Source organism: Gavia stellata, chromosome 10 (assembly GCF_030936135.1).
Source record: "Gavia stellata isolate bGavSte3 chromosome 10, bGavSte3.hap2, whole genome shotgun sequence".
In the NCBI taxonomy this organism is placed as follows: domain Eukaryota; kingdom Metazoa; phylum Chordata; class Aves; order Gaviiformes; family Gaviidae; genus Gavia; species Gavia stellata.
In genome coordinates this window covers 20286862-20314623 of record NC_082603.1, presented here as the reverse complement: position 1 = coordinate 20314623, position 27762 = coordinate 20286862, and the positions used below count along the sequence as shown (strand labels likewise).

The following is a 27762-nucleotide window of genomic DNA, read 5'->3' as shown; positions in this document are numbered from 1 at the left end:
CGATGGAGCCTGACAGAAACACGTGCCTGGTGCACGGAAGACTCACAGACTCAAGAAGTCTACAAAATGTGGGGTGAGAAGCAGCAACGCAGACCTCCTCTTTCCATAACCAGTGAAATAAGGAAGCCTTCATCAATTTTTCCATGCGTGGATTTATTACGAAATCAGATATTTATGGGCAATCATAACAGTTTCTACAATAATAAAGTTTAATAGTTTAAATTACTTGGGAAGATTCCACACATCCCTAAACACTTAATTTAGTATCTCTATTATTCCTTAAGATGAGTTTTCTTACACCACATAATAAAAACATTGAAGTGTTTCTGTTTCCTCCTGTGCTGCAATGTACAGCTTCATGCACTGCAGTCTTCATTCTCACAAGAACAAGCTATGTGTGCATCGACAGTGTCCTGCATATCTTCTGACTTCTGGTCGAACTTCGTCTGTTTGTCCGTCAGGCTGGTAGCCGAATCTGGTGGGGAACAAGAAATGACAAGTAAACAGTATACTTCAGAAGCAGTTTTGCAAGGTACAGCATTTACCATGCACTAGTCATTAATTACACTAGGCTTGGCTTCTCCTTGCTTGTTTACATATTTATATTTGTCTAAGTCACACAGAGATGTTCCAGGAAACCCACTTAATTAATAAGCCAGTTCTACATTGAAAACTACTACTTCCATGTAAGAATTTTATTAATAATACATTTAGGAAAGGATATTATGGTCTTAAAGGAAAAAGAGACTAGGAAAACAGACATGAACCTATCAGCTATATAATCTTTATCTATCTACTCTAATCTCGTATAATCTACAATATACCTATAAAAAAGACATCCTCCTATATCACTGCACCTGTGTGCATGAATCCCACCCACATGTGCCCTTTTATTGCCTAAATCAGCTCAGTGAAATAGGATCACTCCCAAAGACAGCGATACATAAAAATATACAAGGCGGGGATCCCCATCTGAGGGTGCTGCACATGATCAGATGTGGCTAAATCCTCACAGGCTGCAATACACAGTTTTTCAGCTGAATCACAATATTGATTGTGCTGTTACCCTGTCCCTACCCTGTTAGTTCAAAGTACCATGAAGGGGAGTTCAGTTTAGATTTTAAATGCTGGTATAATGAAAAACACAGTAGAATTACAACAAAGAAACATCTCTCTTGCTAAAGAAAGTTTTACACATCAATGAAAACAGGGAAAGATCTTCAGCTAATATAGCAGTAAGTCCGTCCCTACCTGTGGATATGTTGGATTATTCATACATTCCAAGCGGAACGAAGCACAATCTATTTAGACTTTTGTGCAGCTCCTAGTCAGAAGGGTTTCTCTTGACTTACCAGCTGGGAGACAGTGGAAGCCAACAGTGACTGGAGTAGTCTTGGTGGCGGAGCATCCTTTCATACAGCGTAGCACGGGCTCTGTAGAATAACACTTGGACTCTACACCCACAAGCTGAACTGTCTTCTCAAGCTTCACAAATGAGCGTCGCAGTTTGCAGGCTGTAACACAATCATTGGTGATAGTTTACGTGCTTACATTCAAAATCTTCACATCTCCCCAGAAGGACCCGTCTGCCAACACCACCAATTCACAAACAACTTTCCTCTATGAAAACTATATTTTGATCATAAGTGAAGCAGCATCACTGAGTGATAAGCTTTTGAAATCAGCTTAATTAGATACGGAGCTATGGAAAGTTAATTTCAAATGCAACTGCTTTATTTCTAGGTTAGCAGGTAGAAACATAGTCTGATGTACTTTCTAATAAACATTTTTCAAAGTAAACTGGCTTACTGAATAGCTACAGAAGCACACTCAGAAGTGTTGAATATTCACCAGTGGAAATAAAGACCAAATAAAAATAATCACTGAAGAATTACAGTATTACCACTGTCATTCAGACAGAGAATTGCTGCAGAGAGAGACCAGAAGTCATTGCTGCCTGCCAGCCAGTACTATTGATCCCATTTTGGGCTCCCAGGACAAGCAGTTACAAGTGTGTGAAAAGCTAAATGGACCACAATTTATTCCTGACTATAAGCTGTATTGTCCAAAATTCCAGCCATTTTAATCATGTGTTAAATGGAAACGCAGTATGTGGTCACTACTGACCATGGGAATATTACTGTGTACATGCATGTGGACTCCATATCCATCTAAAGCAAGTTTGATGCCCAGTATTCTTGCCAAAGACGTAGAAGAATAACAGTTAATGCACAGTTAAACACGTAGAAGTCATCTCCAGGCACCAAGGAAGTTCTTCCCACCAGGACAAGTCTTCTGACAAAGGCAACGTGCCTGTTCACCTCACAGCACTGTGGTATGCTGTTGCATCATAACCTCAGCTGAGAGCACCAGCACACCATAAGATCCTAATCTACTGAAACACTTAAAATACAGCTTTTTTTATTTCAACCGTGTAATTAAGTCCCTGGAAATGCTCATGCACTTGAATGCTTTGCTTGACAGGTTGCACTGGTTCAAAAATCAGGTGGACAGCCATGGTAATAATTACTAATCCCCATCTGATTTTTTGATGGATCAAATGCTGGAAATTGATGTCTGGAAAATGCTGTTGTGCTTATATCAAAGCATTCCATGTGAATTTATCCTCTTCCATTTTTTTCTGATCTTCTAAAACACTTCAAAACTGAAACAAAGATTTTGTTTCAGCTTGGTTATTTAACTTTGACTGACTTGTGTATTTTGGCTTGCTTGTTTAACTTGTGATTTCTTATTTCTTTCTAAACTGGCAAGTAATTTTAATACTTAATATATAACTCAATAATGAATCCTTTTTAAATGCTTTTTGTTTCCAAAATGCTTACAGATTTTAAATTTTCTGAACAGATTCTACATTTTCTAAATAACTGCAGTAATATTATATAAAATTTATTAGAGCTTGCATACCTCCTCTACAAGGCTTTTCTTCCAAAATCCAAGAATGCCCAAAGCTCACTGCATCTTTAGCTAGATATCCATTGGGCATCCGATATTCCTGTTCGCATTCTGCATCATATTTTCCACATATTCCACACATTTTCCCTGCCATCCATAAAGCAACTTGAATCTTTGAGAAAAAAAGTCAAAACCGTTTCAAGTTAAAAAAAAGTAATACCTATGGAGCAGATTTTTGCTATGCAGGTCCTTTGCAGTATAAGCTAATGCACAAATGTTTAAAATCTCGTTGGTAAGAATTCAAAAGGGTCTGACAGTCAGATGCCAGACTCCTGTGGTGCTGCAGCGTCTTTAACTGTTACAGCCTTTAAAACCTACTGTGCCAGTCTAGTATGTTAAGTTATTAATAGTCTAGACTATTAACATGCTGAGGCTTTTTTCTGATGGATGTTTTCATAGTATAGGTGATAGATACAGTATGGTTTACTGATTTCTTACATTCCCATTTCACATTATTTTTAGTGCAGCCTTTAAAGCATTCATTCATCTTAAAAGACTGGCTGCATTTTTTCTGATTTGAAGAATTATACAGCTGTAAGAACAGTGGACAGGAGCTGAAAACTCATTTTTCTTGCAAATACACTGCTGGCTCAGTGTGTGTACGCTCGCAGGCCCATTTCCCAGCACACACCTCTACTGCAATAAGGTATTTTTGTCAGAGAAAGATTCTCACTTCTCCTGCTCAGAAATAAAGAGCAGGACTGTGCAATCCTGTAGTGTCATCTTCCCTTTTGGGTTTTTTGGGCCCTGCACACATTTGGCTTTGCCACTGTATATTCTTGCACTCATGCATACAGATTTAAGGGAATCCTATGGGAATTTTTCAACACTCAAGCTTATGAAAAGGAAGGACGATACCCTGAATGTGTATCCATCAAAGTACAGTTTATCAATGCCATAGGCTGGGGCAACAAGTACACGCCCTTGCTTTTCACTGTGAATCCACAGAGAAGCACCTAGAAGAAAGCAAAATAAAACAAAGCAAAACCAAAACAGAGACAACCTAGCTTTTTTAAGAAAGAAAAGAGCAACTGTCATATTTCTAAGATGTTCTTTTCCTTGAAATTCCTCAATTTTTCTATTCAAGAAACAAAACATACAGCAAAACAGTGTAGAAATGTGTATGTATAGAAAATAGGTGTTTGTAAAAAGTTGGAAAACAATTTGAATGATCACAGATTTATTCATTTTTCTCTGGGTTATTTTTCTTTGGGTTATTAATATAGTCATATTTTTTTATCGAAATTATTACAGAGCTGTCTATAATATCTGTATAGTTGTGCAGCTATACAAAGCCCTGACTACACTATAATGGAGTAAGGAAATACAAAGAACACTGTGACTGTCACTGGAGCACTTTCTAGCACAATTATCACTTCTGTTGGGAAGAAGTGATATGGGACAGAGCTCAGCACTGGCAGATGCTAACCCAATTTCAGCAAGACTTAGCCTGATTTGTATACTACAGCTCTACAGTCAGGAAACTCCTACATTGTTTATAGCCCCTGACTGCATAGCACAGAATGAAGCAAAGTCCTCCTGTGTCCTTTCACAGAAAAAAACTATTCCTGCTTTGAGAGAAGCAAGCAGGCTATTTACCAGTTCTCCATATCTATTCCTAGCAGATTTCAGAATGCTAGCCACATTTATGCCTACAAATCAAGTTAGGAAAAACATTGATATTCAAGTGTGGTGAATTTTAGAAAAGCTCTACTACAGAAAGTTTTAATCAGGTAAAATTTTATAATATAACCAAAACACTTCTCAAATTTGGAACTCCAGCAAGAGCTGCAGTAATGTATGAAAAGGAGGGATGTCCATGTTAGTTATATCTTGCTTAGTTTGGCCACTTCAAGAGCTTCACGCTCTAATCAGTCTTTCTAAATGTTCCTATGCAAGTGAGTAAAACGCATGTTCTTAAATATTATCCTTTCAACCGAAGATAGAAATGCTTATTGAACACAAACTGGTGGAATCTTTCTGATATTTTTTTTGTCTTCTTTTTATTTCTTTCTCTTAATGCATACATGAAAATGAAACAAAGCAGATGCTGCATCACTTACCAGCAGATATGTATGAAACATTTGTCGTGGGGCTCTCAACGCCATCTACCAGCAGTTTCACCTGTCCGTTCTCAGGATGCATTTCAATTTCACTGATAAGGAGAAGAGCGTTCATACGCTGGTTGTATCACATTCACACACATACAGTGACAAATGCATTTTCCTGCTGGCTAAATATCACCGGTCACAGCATAAGCTCATTTCAACTACTTAAATTACATCAGGGGTATTCTTGCCACCTAAGATGCAACATAACATCATCAGCATCACATTCAATATACATGGGAAATAAATAAGGGAAATGCTGAAATCCCATGGGCTGCTAACCATTGCAGTAAAGCTCAGATCTAAGCTCCTCTCATGTTAAATGTGGACAACGTAGTCTCTCATGCTCCCCGCATCTGGCAGGAGTTACTTACTGACTGCCAAGCTTGATGTTGATTGCTTTCAGGTTCATAGCTTCGTCAGCATTCCTCATCATCACCAGGAACTTAAGGTCAGAGCTGCAATCCTGAGCCAAGATGTGGTAGCAGTTTGCTGGCATTGTGTAGTTAAACTGAACTTCATTGAAGGTTGTGATCTTGTTGTGGGAAACTGAGCAGCGAGCTGGTTAAATAAAATGACAGTGAGTATTTGCTTTTCCATAAAAGAAAGTAATTAAATGGCAGATTTTATTTTTAGTGCGATATAATTTTAGCTTTATATTTTTTTCCACTATGTGATATTTTTGTATGGATTATAGGTGCATTTGGCTACTAAGCACTCATAAATTCTAAAAAAAGCATGAAAAATATACTCCTCTATCTAACAAAAAATAATTGCCAGAAAGTTTAAATGTTATCAATTCACATAATTGGTATCTTGATCCCTGAAATGCTGATGATTTCTGTACTATATGCACAATATTCTCTCCCAGTTGAACCGTCCTTGCATTACTACAGCACATTTTCTAATTAACTGGAGACAAATAATCCCAGAAAAATTCAGAAGGTGCTGAAGTAATTCGGGAGACTGAGGATGTGGTGCTTCTGAACCCAATTAAACCCTGACCTTTCAAATTCTCGAGCACCGCAGAGGGGGCTTCAGCAAAGACATTCCAGATGGGAGGCTTCAGCTCTGAAGCTGGTATCCTTGGACCTACAGGGAGTGACAGGGGAAGCCTCATGGCTTTTTCATAGAGGATCATCTGAAAAGGAATTCAAAAACACATTCAAAATACGCTTGCACCAGGTATTCACAGCAAACAGCTGAGATCAGCTTTTTTTCATTAAAATGCAACAGCCTCACTTTTCTACTAGGGAAAAATAGGAGAGAGATAATAATATTTCATAATTACATCTGGAAGCTTGATAACAACATCACATGTCCTTGGAGAAGTTAGAGCCACAATCACCCTGGCTTGGCGGGAAGGATTCTTGTCCGTTTTTTCAGAGAACCCCAGCATAAATGCAGCCCCAGGGACAAACTTGTAAAACCTTAAAAAATTCAAATCAGAAAGATCTGGTGAAACAGAGAAACAAAAAGCAGCACACACCCCAACCAGGCTGTCTCACCTCTATGCGAAATACAGAGTCTTCAGGATCACTGGTTAGGTCCCCATGACCACTCTCTGCTTTACTGATCAAGTGTTCAGTGAAAGGAAGGATCTGTTCCTCGGTTTTCAGTAATTATGCCCACTATAAAGAATTACTGTACATTACGATAGGATGGCTATGATCTCCCACTCAGCTTTTATGTCCGAAGGCAGTACTCAGACAGATCAGAGAATAAAATAATAGCTGGTACTTTAATCACTAGAACCTCTTGGGTGGATACTGATTTTTCCCAGTTGACCGATAATATGAACGAGCGTCACTAAAGACTAAAACCTCACCATTCTGCTATGGATCTGACACTTGAAGGAACTTTAGGCCACTCCAGTTTCACTTGTATGGCAGGGTGGGCAGCAAACCGCCCAGTTACCAGCTCAGTTGAAATCTTGTAGTCCTGGCAATTCCGGCCCCATTTCAGGTAGGCCTATAATGGAGAGAGAAATGGTCCATCTTTAAATGCACATGGCTTTCCTGTGGTGCATACAGCTGTAAATAACTGGTTTTGAGCCTTACCACTGCCTTGTGAGCATTGAGGACTGAAGCATCAGCACAGAGCTTCCACTTCTCTGAATCCGTGAGGTTTGACACAAATACCTGCATCCGGGGCCTGATGGAGTCAATATCAGCATATACCACGAGCTGGAGGCCTCCTATCTTCTTATCTTCATGAATGCCATGAAGAAAAACAGCTAATACTGGTATTTTAACATCTCCCAAAAACTTAGGCTAAGAAGAAGGGGAAGAAAGTATGCAAAGAATATCATTATAAAAGAGTTACCATGGAACATTTTAGATGCAAGATCTAGATGGATAAATGGAAAATAAGCAACTGAACTGCAAACATATACCAGCATATGTACCACGCATATATACATGCCTATAAACTCTCATGCATATGTCTTTAATGTGCATGGGCCTCTGCAAGCACAGATGGATTTTATCACTGTATTTGATATGAGCCAAAATTTGTGCCACTTGCTGAGCTATGGCTGATACCGTGGAAATATTAATATCATTAGGATACAGTAATGACTATATGATTTGGGCTTCATTGTTAATACCCATATATTTGCCTGTGAATGAAAGAAAGTGGTTCAATTTCACTAACAACATCAGCTGTCAGTTGTACTCATCACTCATTCTCACAACAAGAACATCCCCCAGCTAGTGTCCTCCTGTTTATCTGTCTGGTTGGTCTGTTGGCTTTCAGCTCACACTTCAGCTGTGAGCTCTGTGAGGCAGGCAGGTTTTGTGCTTGAACGGCACCCTAGCACAAAATATCATCCAGAACATTGTCTTCAACATCAAGAACCTCCCCCCTTGACAGCAGGGCCTTAAGCACGCTATGACCTGCAATTCCTTCACTTCATCATTAGACTTCACTTCATCTCTTGCCCCAGAGAGCAAGCCTGCACACATCAGACTGGGTTGTGGTGAGGAGCCAAGCGCTACACGTCCCCTCTGGAGCATGCCTTCTGCTGAGGCTCCTCTTAGCCTCGGCCTCCACCGCCAATGTCCTTGCACTGGCACTGCAGCACCGCAACTTCCCTCCTGGTTGCAGAGGTCACAAGATCAGTCTCTGCAGGCATCTGTTGGGTGGGATTGCCATGAGGGAAGGGTCGTGGTACAAGAAAGAAGGATCCTTACCTCACTGCAGAGGAAAGTGTGTGGGAGAACTATGGTGTGTTTATCACTGTTGAATGATACCTGAGACTTGACAGGTTGGTATTTCTCTCTTCCCATTATCCTAGCTGTACAATTACTGCAAGTCCACGGCCACTCTGCCATTCTTCCAAGCTGTCAAAAACCCCTAAAAATGATGCAACTAACCCGGGAAGCAGCTCGAGATGAGGCATGACTGGATCTGGTAGAGGAGTACGTGCTGCTAAGTCGGTCATCCGGGAGTTTCCTTTTTGGGAACTGCAAGAAGAAAACACATCATGCTCAAGAGGGTAACTTAAAAGCATGCTTCGAGAAATTGTACTAGGCAGTGCTCCAGAATACTCTCTGTCATGGCATTTGGTGTTGGTAAACTTGCATTCCAACCCTGAGCAGCTCAGTGACTTGCAATATGCTTTGTCCTGCTTAGTACATGTGATCTAGCTCTGAAAAATCTTATTTACCCAAATATATCTGACCCCTCAGAAGAAACAAATAAAGAACATGTCTAGATGAGAATTCCCTGTGTGAAAGAACAACGGACAAGAGCAAGTCAAATTGAACCAGCCTCTTGATTGAATATGAAAGACCAGAACTGATTCCTTTTACTTCTGGAAGGGCCTGATCAACTGGAGGACACACTGAACAGACCAACTGAATGGAAAGGATCAACTGAATGGACACACACAGCTGAACTTTTTACTTTTTGAGGAACACTAATATCAAGTACACTGCTCCTGGCTGGCTCATGCCCTAATAAGAATCTCTGCTGACCTAAATTACCACAAATGAAGGTGTCCTCCCACGTTTGTCAACATTGCTATCCCGGTGTGTATCAACAGTTGTTCCAACCCAAGAAACCAAGCGATCAAAGCCAGTCAAATGACCCAAGCTCTTGATGGTAGGACCTTTGTTCCTCCAAAGTGTGTGTCCCCAGTCCCTTGTACTGCTTTGGTAGAGCTTTGCATCTACTTTGCAGAGTCCCAAATGGCATCATGTCCACAATGCAAGAGAGAGCATAGGTCTCTGTCTTTACACATCTCAGAAGAACCGATATGGTGTTCTAAATGTCATCATTACTGTAATTTTCCTCAACAAAGACAACAAGTTGCCTCTAAGGTTTCCATTTGACTCATGACAGATTCCATACTTAATTTACTGAGGAAAGAAAAACTCACCTCTTGTTTATGCGCTGATCTAAAGCGATACTGATAAATCTCATGATCTCCCTTTGAAAAATGATAAAAACAAGAAGATGAAAAGTCTCAGAAGAAAAGAAATGCTGCAATTACACTGAAATCTGAGCACTGGGAATTAAGCAAGGGTTTTACGAATTATCATTTATACGTAGTTCAGTATGCTTAGTCACAAGCATATAATGCAAGACTTAAAATAGTTTATATAAAGTATTAATGTTCCTACCACAAAATTAAGACAGAAACATGCAATGTATGTTGACGGAATGTAGTAAATTGGCAAAAAATTGTTCCCTGTGTATAACAAAAGTTTCAACAAACTTGTGGAAACTTTTGAGATGCTTTGAAGTAGACATCTGAGCCAATGATTGCAGGTGCATCTGCAGAATAAATTTTGGAATTTTATGTTGCTAAAATTTACTGTGTCAACTCAATTTCCTGATTTATGATGCAAAGCCAGCTGTCATCAGGAATGTGATTCACGAACATTAGCAGCATCAGTCAATTTACTGAAAAAGTTACCCATATTTTGGAATATCTGCTGCTGCTGCTGCTGCTGCTGCTGCTACCCTGCAGATGTCCTGAATGATGCCCATGGCTATGGTGGCTCAATGACTTGCTGCTGCTGCTGCTGCTGCTGCTGCTGCTACTGCTGCCATTCAGATATCTTGAGTGATGCCCATGGCTACGGTGCCTCAATGACTTCCTGCTGCTGCTGCTGCTGCTCCTACTACTACTACTGCTACTTTTGCTGCTGCTGCTGCTCTTGCTGCTGCTGCTGCTACTGCTACTGCTCCTGCTACTGCTGCTGCTACTCCTGCTACTGCTGCTGCTACTCCTGCTACTGCTCCTGCTACTGCTCCTGCTGCTGCTCCTGCTGCTTGTATTTTTGTTTCTCGCTTGCTTTACTTGATCATTCTCATCTTCATCCACGGCTTTTTTACGATCAGGAGAAGCAGCAGATGACGAAGAAGAAGAGGAGACAGTTGAGGAGGCAGAAGATGAGCTGGAGGGATTTTTTGCATTGGGGTCTGTTCCAAGCTCTGTTAGCATAGTGTTTCCTTTCTTAGATGGTTGCTTCTTCCGGTGTCGTGTTTTATTTGCAACCTGCAAAAACAGTTCAAAGGAAAGTGCAAGAGAGGGGATCCATCTGGTTCTGTATTTACAAAGTAAAACTTCTCTGGGTGTCAGACAAGCTGCTCACATCAGCCTTTCAAGGAAATACAACTTCCCTGCCTCGCTCACTGCGGAAGCTGCAGACCTCCCTTAGATCCACTCCGCCCAGCTGAAATCTACCCCTGCATGGAGGAGCAGCCCCAGCTGGACACACCCCGTAGGATCAATCCCTCCAGATGTGGCACTGGCTGACAGGCCTGGCACTGGCACCTTTCAAACCAGCCCCATCCTTGCTTTCCCATGCCAGCTTTCCACACTGAACTTCAAACCCTTGGCTTCATTTATGGGAAAATATTCCCCCCTCCCTTCCTCAAAGTCTCTCACCTTGAACACATTGTCGATGCCTAGAATCTTCTTCAGTTTAGCTTGAATGTCCTCATACGGAGATGACTCATCCTCTTCCTCAGACTCCGAGTTTACCACATGAATTATTTTGGAAGCTGCTCTGGATCCTGCCTGAATCTCCAGCTGAATTTTGTCAATATCAGTATCTGTTTGAACTACACACCAATTGCACGCATTAGAAGGTTATACTGCTTCAAATAGCACCAACAAACCTAAGACAACAAGGCTTGTGCTCAATATTGTACCTGGCATCAAGACTATTTTAGCTTCATGTTCTCCAATTAATCTGTGCAAATATGTATTTTTTAGGAAACTGGCATCTCGTGACCTTCTGGAAAAGCAGAGCTGACAACCAAGATGATGCAGTTTGATGCAAATGTCTTGTTTATGAGTTTTTCTTCCTGTGCCGTGGCGAAGATCCTCTTGAGAGCTATGGGCATGTTTCCTTGGCGTGCTGTCAGCTCCTTGCTGCATTGGAGATGAGTATATGAATACCACTGCGAGCATATCATAGGCAAGAGTAAAACTGCAGACATGCATCACAGAGAGGGTAAATATTACTATATAAGCAAAAAGGAACAGGTTACCATTGTGAAACCTTCACTGGAAGCTCTCTCTGATGGTTTGAAAGGTTCTTCCACAATATTTGATGAAGCATCTCCTGGGAGAATTGAGGTCCTCTTTTCAACACCTAGTTCTCCTATATTTCTTGATACAGCAAAAGCCTTATGTCTGTTGAGATATGCACAAAGAATGATGAATTATTCCGACCCCTTGTCTTTGGATTAAATGAAATACGACCCTGTCAGTATCATGTGACAGAACAGAGGTATGTTGTTTGAACACAGGGATTGTAAATGCAACTAAAAGTACAAATATCGTTAAAGACAAATAAGAGTTCATGACAAACATCAGTTTCTTATATCACAGGAAGATTTCAAAATCTGGATAATTTTAAACAAATTTCCAAAGCATGAAAGGCATTAATTTAAAATTAAAAATTAAAACCCCTAAAAGACATTAAATAATAAATAAAAATAAAAAATCATAAAAATAATGTAATAATAATAAACAAATTAAAATAAAAATTAAACTCCTAAATAATTTAGGCATTGTTTGACTTTTAACTCCCTTATTTCTTGCCCTTGCTCTTTGTCCCAAAGGTTCTGCAACACACTGAAAAGTCACCCTACCTATCTAGAAACCTCCGTAAGAAGTCAGCGAATAGTGAACGTTCAGCAAGAGGAAGTATTCTGAAGTAACGCTACCGTACCTTCCAACCACTATCTCCGTTTCCTCATGGCATGGATTTGTTTCAATCTTAATGTTTTTCAGCTTCACGTCTATCTTGGCATCAAACTTCATTGGCACTCTTGTCAGGACCTTGCCTTGAATTTCAACAGCATGTTGAAAGTATTCTGTGTTGACACCCATTGTTGCAACTGTATGGACGTATAAGCTGAAACAGAGTGAAGCGGTCAGATGTAAGAAAGGTGCTGGTTTTTAACACGTGGTTCTGCCTTTTCATAAAACCCCTCCGTCATATGTAAAGCCTTAGAAAGCTGCCATACCTTGGGTTTATGTCAGACCGAATCTGTATCGTGGATTCAAGCAACTGGGAAGGTCTAAAATCTCCAGTTAAAGGGGGGGTGATCTTTCCATCAACTGCAAACAACAGAACAACATTTAAAAATGGTAAAAGTGAAAGAAAGGATTTGAATTTAAGCAAGACAAAGTTTTAAGGAAGAGGTACTATTTTTGTTAATACAACAAATATGGCTGGAAAACAAGACAGACTTTGGGGTACGTGAGATCTTTTATGAGTCTGGAAAATACTGAAAATATACAGAAAGCTTGTTCTGTAGGCAAAGGTTCTGATGCAACATTGAAATTGCAGATAAAAATATAGTAAGAAAATAAAGAGCTGACCCAAATTGAAAGTTTGTTAATTAGTATAACATTAAAATTTCAGAAATGCATGGATCCAGAAGACAGAGTGAATGACAGGCAACCAAGCTAAACAAACCCTGCTCTTCAATCTTCCCTCACATCAAGTGTGAACATCTTTCTTGTACCGGGGACCCAAAACTGGACATTGTACTCCAGATGCAGCCTCAGATGTGCTAAGTAGAGGGGGAAAATAATTTCCGTGCTAGCTCTGCTCTTTCTGTTGCAGCCAATGGTGCAGTTGGCCTTCATCACCACAAGAGCACACTGCTGATTCACTGTACCAGCTTGTCCCCAGGCCTCCCTGGCCCTTTTCTGCAAAACTGCTTTCTCTCTGGGGGATGCCCAGCCTATACACTTGCATGAGTTCGTTACTCCATCCCAGGTGAAGGACAGGTGGGTATTCAAAGATGCTGTTAAAACAAACTAACAAACGAAAAACCGAGAGCAGCCAAGAGTGGGCACATAACGAGACTTGTAAAAAGAGCACAAGTACATGTACTTCACCCTTCATTCCTTATGTGGTGTCAGCAAAAGGAAGGGTCATAAAATTTTGCCTAAATTAAGTCTGCTGTGCAACAAACAGTATGATCACTGATTTAACTTCTTGATAAGTATTTGTACTTGAGTATTTATTCAGCTAAAACAGAACTCTCTGTCTCTATTCACAAGCCCTCTTCTCTTCCTGCCCTCTCTAATGTTACTGGTAGTTCTATTTTGATTGTCTTCTACTTTCTTCTCTGTTTAATTGACCATTGAATCCTGCTTAGCTTGTGTGTGCATCTCTCAGGAGCCACCCCTTCTGCCCATGTCTGCAGTCAGCTCCCCATGCAGCTCTTGTTTCTTCTGGCCTAGAATGCCGTGACCTTTCTCTCTCTGGTTTCCCAGATTCCCACCTCACCTCCTCTGTCATCAATCCATACAAAGATGAGGCAGAAATCAGCCGTGTCCAGCTTCTCTTCAAACATCTTCACTACCTCCCCTCCACTACAAAAATTAGTTCTTTTTCTAACTTCCTGGTTTTCCACTTCTTTCTCCAGCCCCTCTTAGCCTGTCCCTCTCATCCCCTGCTCAGAGCTCACACAGCTGATCGCGTACTTCCCCACTCACCGCTGACTGCCGCACGTGCCAGAGCAGTCGTGTATGACCCGTACTCCAGCGGCAGACCGGTACAGGTAGGAATGATGTATCGCAGCTCTCCCAGCCACACTGGCTGTGTCCATTGTCCTGCAATGCCATTGCGGATTTGGCTGGCGATTCTCTTCATCACTGTGTTCCTGTCAGCAGGCTCTAGCACAGTCTGCAGTAAAACAGAGATCCAAGAGGCTGGGATATAAAAGTATAATGGCCTCCAAACTTGCAAAGAAAAGTAGGGATCCCTGGTACCTTCATAGCCTGATGCAGGACTTCCTTATTGATGTTGACGTAGGCCAGCTCTTGGCCAAATAGTTTCAAGTAGGCTGATATCAAGGGGGTTTCTGCTGGCAGCTCCTTCCATCCCAGCAGCTAGGGAAGAGATAAAAGAAACAAGCAAAGTTCCTTAATGCATCACTCTGCAAATGGTAACTCAGCAAGGCGATCAAACCCATCACTAACCAAGCTACAGCTTTCCATTGCTGCTTGGTAAATAGCACAGTGTCACTAATTCAGACTTATTCCCTGCCACTGAGATGCCCACCAATAGCCTCCTGTCCAGTGTTTTGTATTCCTATGAAATAACACTTACGCAGAGGGTCTGGGCCATTACTACTACTAAACCCAGTTTGAAAGCACAGCAACAAATCACCTTTTCTCTTGAAGACAAAGGTATATTCTTGTAAACTAAGTGAGGTAGTTGAAGGGAGGGAGGAGGAAGCCTGCCAAGCATAAGACACGCACACCGTGCTGCAATGGCTGCCTCCCCCCTCTCCTCCCTTGCTCCTTCTGCAGCCATATATGAGGTGGGGGGAGGCAGGGCCAGAGCGAGAATTTGCAGAAGCTATCACGACCATCGTAGGGTAATGTCCCCTGCAGCCCCCCTGCAGATCTCTCTCTCACAGAAATACTCGAGCTGACTGGTAGGCGGGCAGTTTACCTTCTGAGACAGGGCTTAACTAGTACGAGAAGCCTCACTGAATACCCGTTCGTATAACCCCCACATTGCATTACTGAAAATACCTACAGCTTTTCCAATCTCCTTTATCTTTTTGTATGTGGGATATTCAGCAAACGGGATATTTCGTTTCATGATGACATCTGTGAGGCCTTCCACACGGACACCAACCTACCAAAACAGCACGAGAAGGAGCAATCTGAAACATACTTACAGAGAAGAAACTTAAAAGTCAATTTTAATTTGCATTTGCTTTAGTATTAATTTAGGTAAATATTTACCTCCACTAAATCAGCCACTGACCCTGCAGAATATGCTGTCAGCTTGGAAATTATTGCTGATGGGAACATTGTTCCAGGGCTGTTCATAACAAAGACATCTCCAGCAACACCAACTTTATAGTTATCTATGGCAGAAGTAAACAAAAGACACATCTTTTTCCTAACCATTCTGCTTATCATTCAAGATCATATTTCTGCAGCTTTTTCCATTGCCAACTCTAAGATACATCATTACATAAATTTTAACTGTTTAGGCCCAAATTAATAAATGGCTACTCATGCACTTTTAAATACATGACTGTCACTTTTAATTCGATTTCATATTGAGACACAGAATGCCATATTTCTCCAAAGGACTTAATGTCTCTTAAGAATGGATTTCTGAAGTGAAAGTTTCCTTGTCTCTGAAACGCTTTTACTCACCAAAGTAACCACCAATACGCATGACCTTGCTATACCGATAGCTCAGCCTGTCCAGTTTGGGGGCCAGCAGCTTAAGGGCGATATTGCAAGCCGAAGATCTAAACAAAATGAGAAAGGTAAAAATATCCAGAAATAAGCTGCACGCCATCAGAATATAAACTGAATTCAGTTTGTCAGCACATGCAGTGCTCACTAACAAGAATGTAACAGACCTTATGATTCACAGAAGGTCACCCACTTCATTCCTGTCTCTACTTACATGTTGTACATGTATGGCAACCTGCTCTTCGACAAAGCCTTCATGTGGGAGTACACGAAACTGGCCACTTGCAAATTGCTCTCCTTCATTGCCACATTAGCTATCGTTGTTATTAAAGGAAGGGCAGGCCTTGTCTCAAAGATAACAGCACAAGCCATCATTCGCACTTCGGGGGGAAGTGACTGGTCTGCAAGTATCTGGATGAGATATCCCTGCACCTGCAGAGAGAAAGCAGTGCCTGGAATTACCCATAATTGAGACTTTTTTTTGCAGACTGGATCCACACGTAACCCACAAGAAATATGGGAGAGGGGGTCACTGTCCCTGCAGAAAGGTTTCCTGATTTTACTGCACGGTTCCACACCATTTTATTAAGACAACTGAAGGGGCCATGGAGGAACAGCCCCATGGAGAAGGGTGGGCACTGAATCTGAAATAAATGTCCATGTATGAATGTATTGGGTCAACCCACCACCATCAAAAAGACATCAGCATAGCTTTTTGCATTACTGCCATTCAAAGATTGGTGAATAACTTCAGAAGAAACAATGGTAGATAGTAAGATAGATTCATTCTTTGGAGTAACCCCCCTGACTCGGTGAGCATGCTTCACTATTTTAGACCACTTTTAAAAGGGGAGCTTCAGCAGCTCGCCAAAGACAGTCTGAGTGGATGCTGTCTCATATAGCTTCTGTATCTAAACCATCTGAAAGGCAGGAGTCTTGCCTAAGCTCACCGTGCCAGCAACCTCAGCAGGAGGTCAGTGGAGACTCATCCAACCTCAAGGGAAGGGTCTAAAAGAGACAGAGCAATGTCGACATTTTGCCCAGGAGGTCAACAGAAAGTGTCTCTCTCCTCTTGCGTATCGAGGCAGGTTAAATTCTATGTCTGACTTTTAGGTGGCTAAATTTCCACCATGCATAACTAGCACAGGACTTCATTGGTTATGACAGATAACTAATGAAACACTGCTGATATCCTTCTGGAAGCTTCCTACTGACTAACAGTTATTAAAGCTTAGCAGAAAACATCAGCTGAAATATAAAATTGTATTGTGTTATTCTTAAAAATAATCCTTTTTTTAAGACATGCTAAATCCACAGACATGATACCATTAAATTCATTAGCCTTTACAGTATAGATTCTCTAATTCACTGAGTAAAGAGATCTCTGACAGATCATACTTACTGTTTTGGGGTCCTTCCAAGCTATTTTTCTCAAGGCTGTTATGGCATCAATCTGAATGTGGATGGGGATATCAGAAGCACTGGATGAAGATATGGGAAGGAACTTCAGGATGCGCTTGATGCTGGCTGGTTCTCCCATGTTACCAATGCACTTCAGAGCTAATTTCATTTTGTCTTCACGGCCCCTGCTGATCGCTTCATCTGCCAGGTCGTGGATGGGCTATAGGCAAAGCACAGTTCAGTCTTTTCTTCCTAATGTATAGATTGTCCCCTTACCCGCTGAAAAGCCTATCACAATAAACCAACTGGTTTTAATAAAATTACTCAGTTATGGCTTCTCTCAGGATTTTACCTTACAATGTGAAAACAGTTTTCAATGATGAAGCAAGTATCTACATTGTTAAAAAGATTCATTGCCTTTGTTCTGAAGGAGACCTATGAAATATGTATTTGTAAGTCCAATTGCCATTTTTATACTCTATCTTAAAAGAATTAAGCTAATGTAATGAACATTACTAAGCTATTAAGAACAACCAGAGAAAAAGCCACCAACCTGAAGAGCTTCTTTAGGACAAGCTGAGGACTGAGAACAGTATCTATTGACCACAGAACTGTATCCCAAGGAGGCGACTTGCTGAAGCATGGGACTTTTCTGAATTCGAGAACTGGTCATTAAATCCTGGGGGGAAAAAAGGGGGAAAAAAATAATTTGGTATTTAATACAGTGCTTGACATAGCTTTCAGAGCAGGAAAATCATCAGAGCTTATCTGAGGGGAGCATTTTCAGAATGGTTATTGTTCACATCCACACAAATTAAGTAAGTGTGTAGGCATTTTATTTGCAAGCTTCACTAAGGATCATAATTCCCCACTAGTTTCAATATAAATAAGCATATATCTAAGTTTACACAGCACCATTTTGATTTTCCTCAACTGAGCATAACACTGAAAATATAAAGATTATGGGTAAACATCGATTTATAAATGGAATATCCTTAGAACAATGTGTAAATCAATTAAATTAATGATGCGCGCTCACATCATATCCTTTTTTCCTATTTGAGAATAATAATATTGACTAGAGATGGGAAAAATCCTGTTCACAATAAACGATTCATTATAGTGTCAAAATATTTGATGTTTGCACTAATACTTTCCCTTGCAGCACTTGCTAGTTTATAGGAATACTTTGCATTTAAAAGAGCTATTCAAATGACACAACACACAAATCACCATTTGTTTCAGAAGTAAGAGACTGAAGTGGATAAATTTTTGTCTGTAGAAGGCGTGATGTGTGATCCCAGCAAACTAAAATGGGAATTACTCTCAGAAAATATCCATGTAGCAAAATGACAACACAGGACTGCGTCTCCTCTCATGTGTGTAGTGCCAAAAGAAATTCGTGGTTCAACATTTGCACAAAATTGGTGTACATGAGAGGAGAATCCAGTTTCTAATGTACTTTATAATCAAAGGTTGTCATCAATTATCATTCCTTTTGTTATCAGATAGGAAAGATTCACACGGATTTACTCACTGCTGCTATTGGAACGGTGTGTTCATCAGCTTTTATTAAATGGAGAGCAAAAGAAACACTTAGAAGAGTCTGAAGGTAGTTAAGGTCATCATTGCGAATTCTGGTCTTAATGAATTTGAGTGCTTCTGCGGTGCCTGTTGCAGAAACTGCACTCAGCAGCCATCGCCTGCAAGCAGGTTAAAAAAAATCCTTCATTTTAGCTCTCAATTCTCCAAAAATTGAAAAGTTTCTTATAAGTTGATACAATGAAATACCTGTAGCGGGGTTTATCTGAAAATTGTCTCCAGATGGACTCAAGAGTATCAGCACTTGCTATCCGGCAGAGCTGGACAAGCTCCAAGAATCTGTATGGAACATCGTCATGGAAATCCTGTTGGTTATTCAGGACTATGTGTTGCAATGTTTCTACTATCTGTTACAAAACACGAGAGAGAGAGAGCATGCATTATTAAATCCTTTGGAATTTATGGTCATTAATCTTTTATTAGTTTTTTTATTAGGAAAACAATTTGAAGACCTAAAATACTATACCCGTTGCTCGGGGTTTTTCGTCTTGATTAGCTGCACTGGCATCTGTGGCAATGCTGATGGGAAGTGGTAGCGAAGGCTTCCGTAGCTCTGCATGGAAATGTCCGGGGCACTCCCCCGTTCGCTTCGCACTTCAAGCAAGGTGAGTTGTTGTCTGTCAAGAGACAAGTGTCACGGGAGGAATGAATTAGCTCTCTTCCTCTGCCTTGGCTGTTTGTTGGTTCAGCGATACTGTGACAGTACCGGTTTTACTCTTTAATAATTTTTCTTATCACAGTAAAATCTTATGGTTTGCTAATGGATAAAGCCTTCTAATTGGAACAAAATAGTATTAGAGTTATCTACAACTAAATAGTTTCTGAGGTGCTAAACTGCTGTCTTCCAAATGAGCTACCGACAGTGTCATCAGTGATCTTATTTCTATGATGTGCACCATCTTCCTCCTGACACTATAAATTAGCCCTTTTTCAGGACAGAATAGTAAAGTCGCATTCTTATGGTATAAGTGAGCAAAAGAGCCTTTCTCCTTTTCTTCCACGTAATTGTAGTGCCAGGTTCACCAGGGTAGAAATAAAGAATGGTTCACTGAATTTTTAGGAGTGTGGAAACCCCCAGTATAAGTACTCGCAGCTTTACCCAACTTGTGTGGAGCTCAATTCTCATTTCACTTCAACTGGGGGTGAAAGGGACTGCCAGAATCTATAATTATTCTGACTTTGTGAAGCAAGCCCATGTCCCACCTACCTTGCTTCCACGACAGCGACACCGGTCGGTTCACTGAGTGGTGAGATCTGATACACCTGCTGCGACACTACTTCTGTGATCAGGGTACCACTGTCTGACTGCTTCAGTTTGTAGGAGAAAGCCGCAGTCCCTTTTATGAGCCTTTCCTTCTGGAGGAGGACAGAGAGACCCAAAGAGTGAATCGGAACAGAATGGCCGTGCTGCTAATTAGGAAGATCTTTTCACATTTCACGTACCATCACGTCGACAGGACAAGGATAGATGTAAGCCATTCCGACACTCTTCTTCACCTTTTCCTGGCAATTATTTTGGTCTACGGTTTTGGTAACGGAGACTCGGCTGTTCTTCCTGTCTTCCTGGATGACGTACCTTGTATGGCAAACCCCTCCAATTCCAGCCTGTGCACATCAATAGAGATAATGAGACTTCCCAATTATATCAGGATTTCACTGCATGAGAAGTAGTTTTATTGAACGAAGATTCTGAAGGAGCAGTAGGAGGGCAAGGACCTACTGAACAGTCTTAATTATGTTTTGAAACCTGTTGCCATTACTCACAATTAATTGTATTGAACTGAAAAACAGACACGTGAACAATACTCAGTCAGGGGACTGAGTTTAAAATGAAAAAGTAATCAATTAATTAATATCAACAATGAACAAATAAAATGGATCAAGCTGTATCAGGGAAGCCACATAACAAATACATTCATAGCTAATAATTCTTTTTTCTTCACAGGATTTCATTTTAAGTCTTAAAGACAGATGTCTTAAAAAGAATCCAGCTCTCATAATTCGTTCAACACGTATGCACACATTTTCTTCTGTGTGAATAAAAAATTACTTTTTTTGATGATGAACACTTGAAAGTAGATGCAAATAAACAGAAACTTGAAGGAAGAGCACCTAAACAGAACACATCCTTTCAGTAAAGTAGTTTTAGAACGGAAAAAACAAACCTCTTGCAATTCATACACATTCTGTGACTTTTTAATGGTTATCTGCATCATGTTCAGTATTCCTCTCACTATGTTAATACACATATCAGGGCAGTCTTCTGGGCCATAAATGTTTCCAATCCGTCCACTATTGTATTCAAACTTGAAGGGCCGGGTAAAACACGAAGAAACCACTTGAGTGATTTTGGAAGATCGAGTAAATGGGTCCCTGGGCCAGATGCCATTGTATTCCTCAAATTGTGGAGAGCGGATCTGAGAGGAAATTAAGAAGAGATACTTATGTAAATAAAATTACTCTGGTACTAAATATGCAAACCGATTGGAAGAAATTAACATAATCACTAGTTGAATAGCCTTTCCTTCCAAATATAGGCTTAGCAATTCATACAGCAGTTTATTCTTTTGTCTCTTGCTTACACTATTGTAAAACCAGTATAAACCCTGTGGGCTCAGCAGTGTTATTTTATCTTACAGAAGCAGTTAACGTATCGCTATTATCTCCCAGGGACATTTTAAACATTTTACTTGCATTAACTCTATAGGGAGAAAGGCTGATTCAAAAAGTAATTAAAAAAATGCAAATAAAATTTCCCTATTTTTTCAGCCTTAAAATAAATATTCTGCTGTAGGTAAAATTTAGCATTTAAAAAGTGTGTATCATTCTAAATGTCAAAAAAATAGAGTTTTAGAATGTTTCATTTTAACTCATCCCCTTGCAAATTTTTTTTGACTAAACTAGTTGCTATATTTGATTCATATTTCTGAATTGCTTAAATCAAGCCAATTTGTTTCTTTTAATAATGAACGATGTATTTATAAAACTTGCCCCCCCTGCGTACTGAGACACAATGTAAATCAGAAGCAACCCCATTAACTTTGGGAAAGTGTCTGCCGGTTTAGGTGTCTCAGACCACAGCCTGGTGCACACCACACAAGAATTTCAGGATGAAGACTATAGTGCGAAATGCAAACCCTAGCCCATACTCTTGACATCTTGCCCTCATCAATGAAAGAAGATCTACAGCTCAACTACAACCAGTGAGAGCTTTGTCACTGAACTCAGTGCCCAAAAAAGAAGCTCTGATTTGTAACTAAATTAAACGGACAAATAGAAGTATTTTTCTGAAACATACTTGTTTTGGAAGGGTCCGGTAATCTCTACTCATGTCGGCAGTGGCATGATTTCACATGTACAGATCTTTTACTGCATTAGCCAAACACTGAATATTATTACATGCTCCTTTTTGATGCCTTTCATTTTTAAATCTTTCTTTTATCATTTACCACTTTTTATCTTTAGCTTTATCACTTTTTAAGTCCATGTTTATTAATCACCTGCATGACAATGATTTTATGTACCCAAGTCCTGGCTTCCCACAGAAGTTGGAAATGTGTGTTGAGACTAGAATAAAATCTTAAACTCAGAGCAGGCTTGGGTGCCTGAGTTAAAAATAACCGTATTCTAACAGAACCCCTGATTTTGGCATCTCTGTTTCCAACACAAAGTCTTGAGGAACACCTGCTATGAACAATTTCCACAACAGACGCTGGTAAGTGACTGGATGCCAAATCACTTGTCACTTCTGAAACTTTAGCTTGCAGATCATTCTCTGACATCTACAGCGCTAAGTCTCCTGTTGTGTTTCCTACAGCTTTCCTAAACCACAGATTAGCCAGATGCAATTATGACTGCAATTTATAGTTCACTGTTGCATGGTATGTTTGGAAGACATGGTACCTTGAGGACGTAAGCGTTCTCTGACAGCCCACTGATCTCTAGTTTGCTGCTCAAGCGCACACCGACTTTGGCTAAACTTTTTTCTTGAAGCCCATTCAACACCCAGCCTTCATAGCTGTACAAGTGGCTCTTTCTGCTGCTGAATCCAGGGTCTGTGGGGAGTAATAGCCATTTTCACAATACTTGCAAGCATGTTCTAAAAAATAGAAATCACAACAAAGTCACCGAAAGAAGGTTATAGAAGGACATTTACTTACCAATGTCAAACTTCTGGCTACCTGCAAAAAGAGATGAAAAACCAGATGAGCAACATTCAGTCTAGATCCAGCTGTTGCCACTGAACTTAAGGAAATTTTGGGAAAGAGAGATGAAGAAGGGATATGTAGGCTTACCTACAAAGGTGAGTGCTAGTGCCAGTATGACTCCCCTCATAGTGAAGGTGAATGGGGCTCTGCCAGACATGGTGAGACTTTTATGGAAGAAAGCTCAGGAACACGTGGCTGTATTCTGCTGAATTCTCAAGTTTTTTATCAGTTTATGTAAACACTTCTCTTTTTGCAATCATACTTTCTCTTCAGATGGAATAACGGAAATCAAGTCATACCTTGGCATTGCACTGATTTTCTCATATAAGCCCTTTGCTGGATTGTTTAAAAGTTTTTACCTATCCTAGCGAAACAATTTTACTAGGCTGTTTACAACAAATTTACAATAAACACATTACTTAATTTCCTAGATTGTGTCACAGCTTGCTGCTTGTATTTGGTCCTGCCACAGATTAGGTTGATTTTGCCCAGGTTATGCTGACCTGGCATCTGACCCAAACTGTTATCATCTAACAGATAGTGGCCCAATTAACAAAGTAGAGTCAGTGTCACACACGTTAATGGTGTTCTTTCTCTTCCCTCAGCATTGGTTTATGGCCACCCCTGTAGACAGGAGACAAGGACAGCTAAACCCTTGCTAGTCTTATATTCATATGTGCACCAAAACACATTTAACATCTTACTGAAAACCCGTGTATATGGAATATATATCTATATTTAAATAAATCAGAGGATCAGTCTGTCCTTTCAGCTCCGGTCACACTGACCAGGAATATTTTTTAAATGAACAAAGATTTCATAAGCAATCTGTAAATATTTTATCTTCCAAGGTAAATGACAGCTAAATGTGAACAATTAAAACCCGCAGAGACTCTTAGCAGCAAAGCAGGGGGAATGGGAGTGCAGGTCAGCTAGAACTTTTGTATTTCCTAAGGAGCCAAATACCAAATGCAGCCAAGTACCTAAACTGATGCAGGCTTGCAGCCAGCTTCCTCACTGATTTACATTGACAGCCCAAGAACACATTCACACAAGTTTTCTGTTCTAGAAGTGTCGGGGGCTCGGAGGCAAGTGGACATCAACAAAACACGCTTGCCCTTTTTGAGCATGGTAATAGATTGATAATCACAAAAAGGGAGGAATGAGTTCTGGTCAAGCCCCCAAAAAAGTTACGCAATCTTCCGAAGTGAGCTGGGTGGCAGCTGGATCAACAAAAACAGGCAAGAAAAACGCACAGGGTCTTCCAAGTTGTAGGGTATTTCTGGAGGGGTAACTTCAGGCAATGCAATAAACTGTGGGCTTTAAGTCACCCAAAAAATATGAATCTGATTCTAATTCAACATCTACAACATAGTAGTTATTCAGTCACAAAACATGCATCTGTTCCCACAATAGCTGTCGTTATAAGATTAACTACAGGAGTGTGATTTGTGGCAAACACTATTTTAACAACCACAAATGAACATTTATTTTCTCTTCCAGCAGTTCCTACAGTCTCCCACTAGCAACTGCTTTTCCTGGGTGGTCAGTCCCGCAAGTCTTGACTTTTTCAAGCAGATTTCATCTGGGCTGTAATTCCACCTGGGGTTGTGCAACCTCTATTTTGGGACCTGCCACCCAGCTCACTGCAGAAGACCACATTTTTTTGGGGGGGGACGACATCTGGGCGGGGGCATTAGCAAGAAAGGTCTCCTTTTTCATGGTTATCCATCTATTATGTTCAAGGAACAAGCATGTTTTGTACCTCAGGTGACAAACTTTTCACTATGATCATGGCAAGCTCTTCCATGCAATTGTAACTAATTTTTTATCATTGAACATTTCTTTAAAACAAACTTACCTGTTATGCATTCCAGTTAGTTGTACGTCTTGTACTACTTGAAACTTGGATAAAGGAACATGAGTACTGTGTCAGTGTGAAAACTACGACACAATGTATGCCATGGGAATTCTTTAATTATTTTTTTATTTAATTACAGTGCAACTTTGCTGGGCATAGTGAACATTAGAGGTCAGATGTACTGTCTGAAAGAAATAAATCATCAGATCATTTGAACATTTCTTTTGGGATCAGTTTTTTGGATCCAACTATATCAACCTTTCATATCTTGTAATCTCCTTCTCTCACAAATTAGATGGGGGGATGGAAGGGAAAAGTAAAAGCAAGATGTCTTACACAACTTCACACACAAAAACTTTGTGGTAACTGCAAATTTAAAAAAAAAGAAGAAAAAAAGCAGCACAAGTAGCAGCTAAGCTAATTGCCATTACCTTGTAAATACTTCTATTTTCCTTTCAAGAATAACCTGTTTATAAATTTATATTATCTTGCGGATTTATCAGTTACCTTGGCCCGGTTGAAGTGCACATAGAATAATCCCTGAGAAAAAGCTAGGATATGGTCTGATTTTTTTTTCCTCCATACACACGGGTGTATTTTTGTCCTGCTGCAACTGAAATAGAGCAAGTCTGCAGAAGCTGGTGGAAGCAGTTCTTCAAATTAGGAAGAGGGCTGGTTTGTAGCAAGAAAGTTTTCTTAGGTAAAGTTTTCACTTATTAATGTTTTGCTCTACAGTCTGTTTTGCAAAAGCTATATTGTATCATCCTCAACCACTGGGTATGAAAGGGAAAAAATTAACAGCTGTAGTCTAATACTGGAAAGTAAGTTCTCATACCTAATCAGACTGATATTTACAGTAAAAGCACTCTCTCATTATGTAGACTGAAAAAGAAGCAATACATATTATATTTAAAGATTTTATGAAATAAAACACCATAGTTTAAGAGAACCACAAATCTTTTTGATATCATGCATAAGTAGCTAACAATAACTGTGCGCTAATCAGTCACTGGTAGTCAGTACTTCTTGTTCCTTCTTAAGTAGACCACTTGCTCTATTATCTCAAATATGCACATGTGTAGTGACACACCTGTATTACACTCCTGCGAGCAGTCTCCCCCTTTGCCCTTCAACAGCCTCTGAGTAAGAATGGTCCTGAAGTTGTTTCCAACACAGTGAAGTATTACAATGTCACTATACTACCAACCAGACCATCTGCAGTATTCATACCATTATTAGCAGTAGCTTCAGATTTAAAAGCTTCCTGATCACTGCATATAGAGTAACCCAAAAACTGTAGGCATGTTTTCTTTCTTTGCAAGGACAGGACTGAATCTATACCCCAGACTTCCAGAGCAGGTCTAAGAGGTTAGCTCAGGACTCAACTGCACACACACTTCTAGCAGAGTTGGTTCTTGCATGGAGGCATTCAAATGAATTTCCACTTCTATAATATGGGTTACAGAATGTTAAAGCAAAACACTAGTACAAAATGTTTTTTAAATGCTAATCATTCAATAGGCACAAACAAAAGATTAAATAGGTAAATTATTTTGTTCTTCAAAGGCATTATCCTAAAAATTACTGTCATGAAGAAAAACTGTCTAGTAAAAAAGTCCAGCTAAACTGAACGCATTTAAGTGACCCAAAACAGCACCAGCACGCACGCTTAATTACTTCAGAACAGCAGCAGCCCCTAGTGGCATACCCATACTGCCTCAACTGCGGACTTACACACCTGGAATAACCTACTAGCTTGAAAGTAAGAATCCTACACGTAAAGTACTGTTCTCCCACTTAATTGCCACTATATTACATTTTTCACTTGACATCTTTAAATATGTTTTTTGAATATGTGTATTTATTCTTCCATAACTAAAATTCAGGCAAGAGCTGTCAACACGTTCTGGGGAAGGTGTAAGCCCAACAGTAACTACACACTGCTAAACCCTTTCAGCAGATGACATAACCATGATCACCCATTTACTGAGGGGGAACTGAAGAAATAAATGAAAAAAGGAATATGACATTATTTGTACTGTCCTTCCAACCTGACTACTTATGCAGCAGAAAGCTGACCAAGAATAGCATTATATACACTTCTGCTTCCTTAAGGGTGCTTTGCGAGAACCATAGTACAAGTATCCTCTGCAGTTTGCATTGGCTACTACTTCATCTCAGGCTGTAACTCAATGTATTGAGCTCATCAGCAGAAACTGCGGTTTTCTGTCTTAGCTTCTTGGAGAACTCCAGTTTCTTCTCTTTCCTATGTTACTAACTATATTGCTATTTTTTCAGGTAGTCCAATCACTCCATTAGAACAAATTCTGAAGATAACAGGCAGAGCAGCAATGCATTTTCAGTGAAGGATTCTAAGCTTCAGGGTTAATTTCCTTCCTATGACCCTGAGAAAGGCAGAAGTTTCTTAGACATCTTCCAAAAGGTCAATAACACTAGGATAAAGAGCTATACACATGCATTCACAGATGCATGAAAACCCAACAAGAGACCAGATGGTTTTGTAATGGGCAAGGAAAAGTGCATGCTTTGAGTCAGGTGAAGGAGACTTTGAAACATCTTACCTCTACTTGGCTGGTTTTATTACATTATAAACAAAACAGATTTCCCAAAGGCTACACCAAAAGAGATTCTGCAGTCAATTAAAAGGAAAAACTAACAAAATACAAAACCAGCATCAGATTTGTTGACATAGTGAACCTTGGCCCTACAACCATGATAGCTTAAAAGTTCAGCGCACACAAAACACAGAACCAGGGTTTCTTAGAATAGAATTACACATTTATTGTTCACATTTGAAATAATTTGGTTCCTGACTGAACCATTGAAAGTCCTAATGCATCTGTCAACTGAGTATCACTATAAAACAATTTAAAATGC

At 40.1% G+C, this 27762-nt stretch overlaps 1 protein-coding gene across 1 annotated transcript; it reads right to left on the bottom strand.

The window, feature by feature from the left end:
* Nucleotides 1-356: 356 nt before the first annotated feature.
* Nucleotides 357-23160, bottom strand: LOC104261083 (vitellogenin-2-like). The gene is made up of 35 exons (XM_059822014.1): nucleotides 23091-23160; nucleotides 22956-22976; nucleotides 22699-22850; nucleotides 20961-21212; nucleotides 20239-20400; nucleotides 20003-20151; nucleotides 19262-19412; nucleotides 18985-19142; nucleotides 18731-18896; nucleotides 17747-17872; nucleotides 17195-17413; nucleotides 16007-16224; nucleotides 15748-15845; nucleotides 15325-15449; nucleotides 15113-15214; nucleotides 14338-14457; nucleotides 14062-14251; nucleotides 12576-12669; nucleotides 12278-12463; nucleotides 11592-11736; nucleotides 11250-11472; nucleotides 10984-11159; nucleotides 10006-10590; nucleotides 9466-9516; nucleotides 8459-8548; nucleotides 7142-7354; nucleotides 6910-7052; nucleotides 6373-6511; nucleotides 6087-6222; nucleotides 5456-5642; nucleotides 5037-5128; nucleotides 3832-3929; nucleotides 2926-3085; nucleotides 1353-1514; nucleotides 357-475 (listed from the first exon to the last, which is right to left on the bottom strand). The coding sequence occupies exons 1-35, from the start codon at nucleotides 23158-23160 to the stop codon at nucleotides 357-359; spliced, it is 5478 nt and encodes a 1825-aa protein (XP_059677997.1).
* Between the last annotated feature and the right edge of the window lie 4602 nt (nucleotides 23161-27762).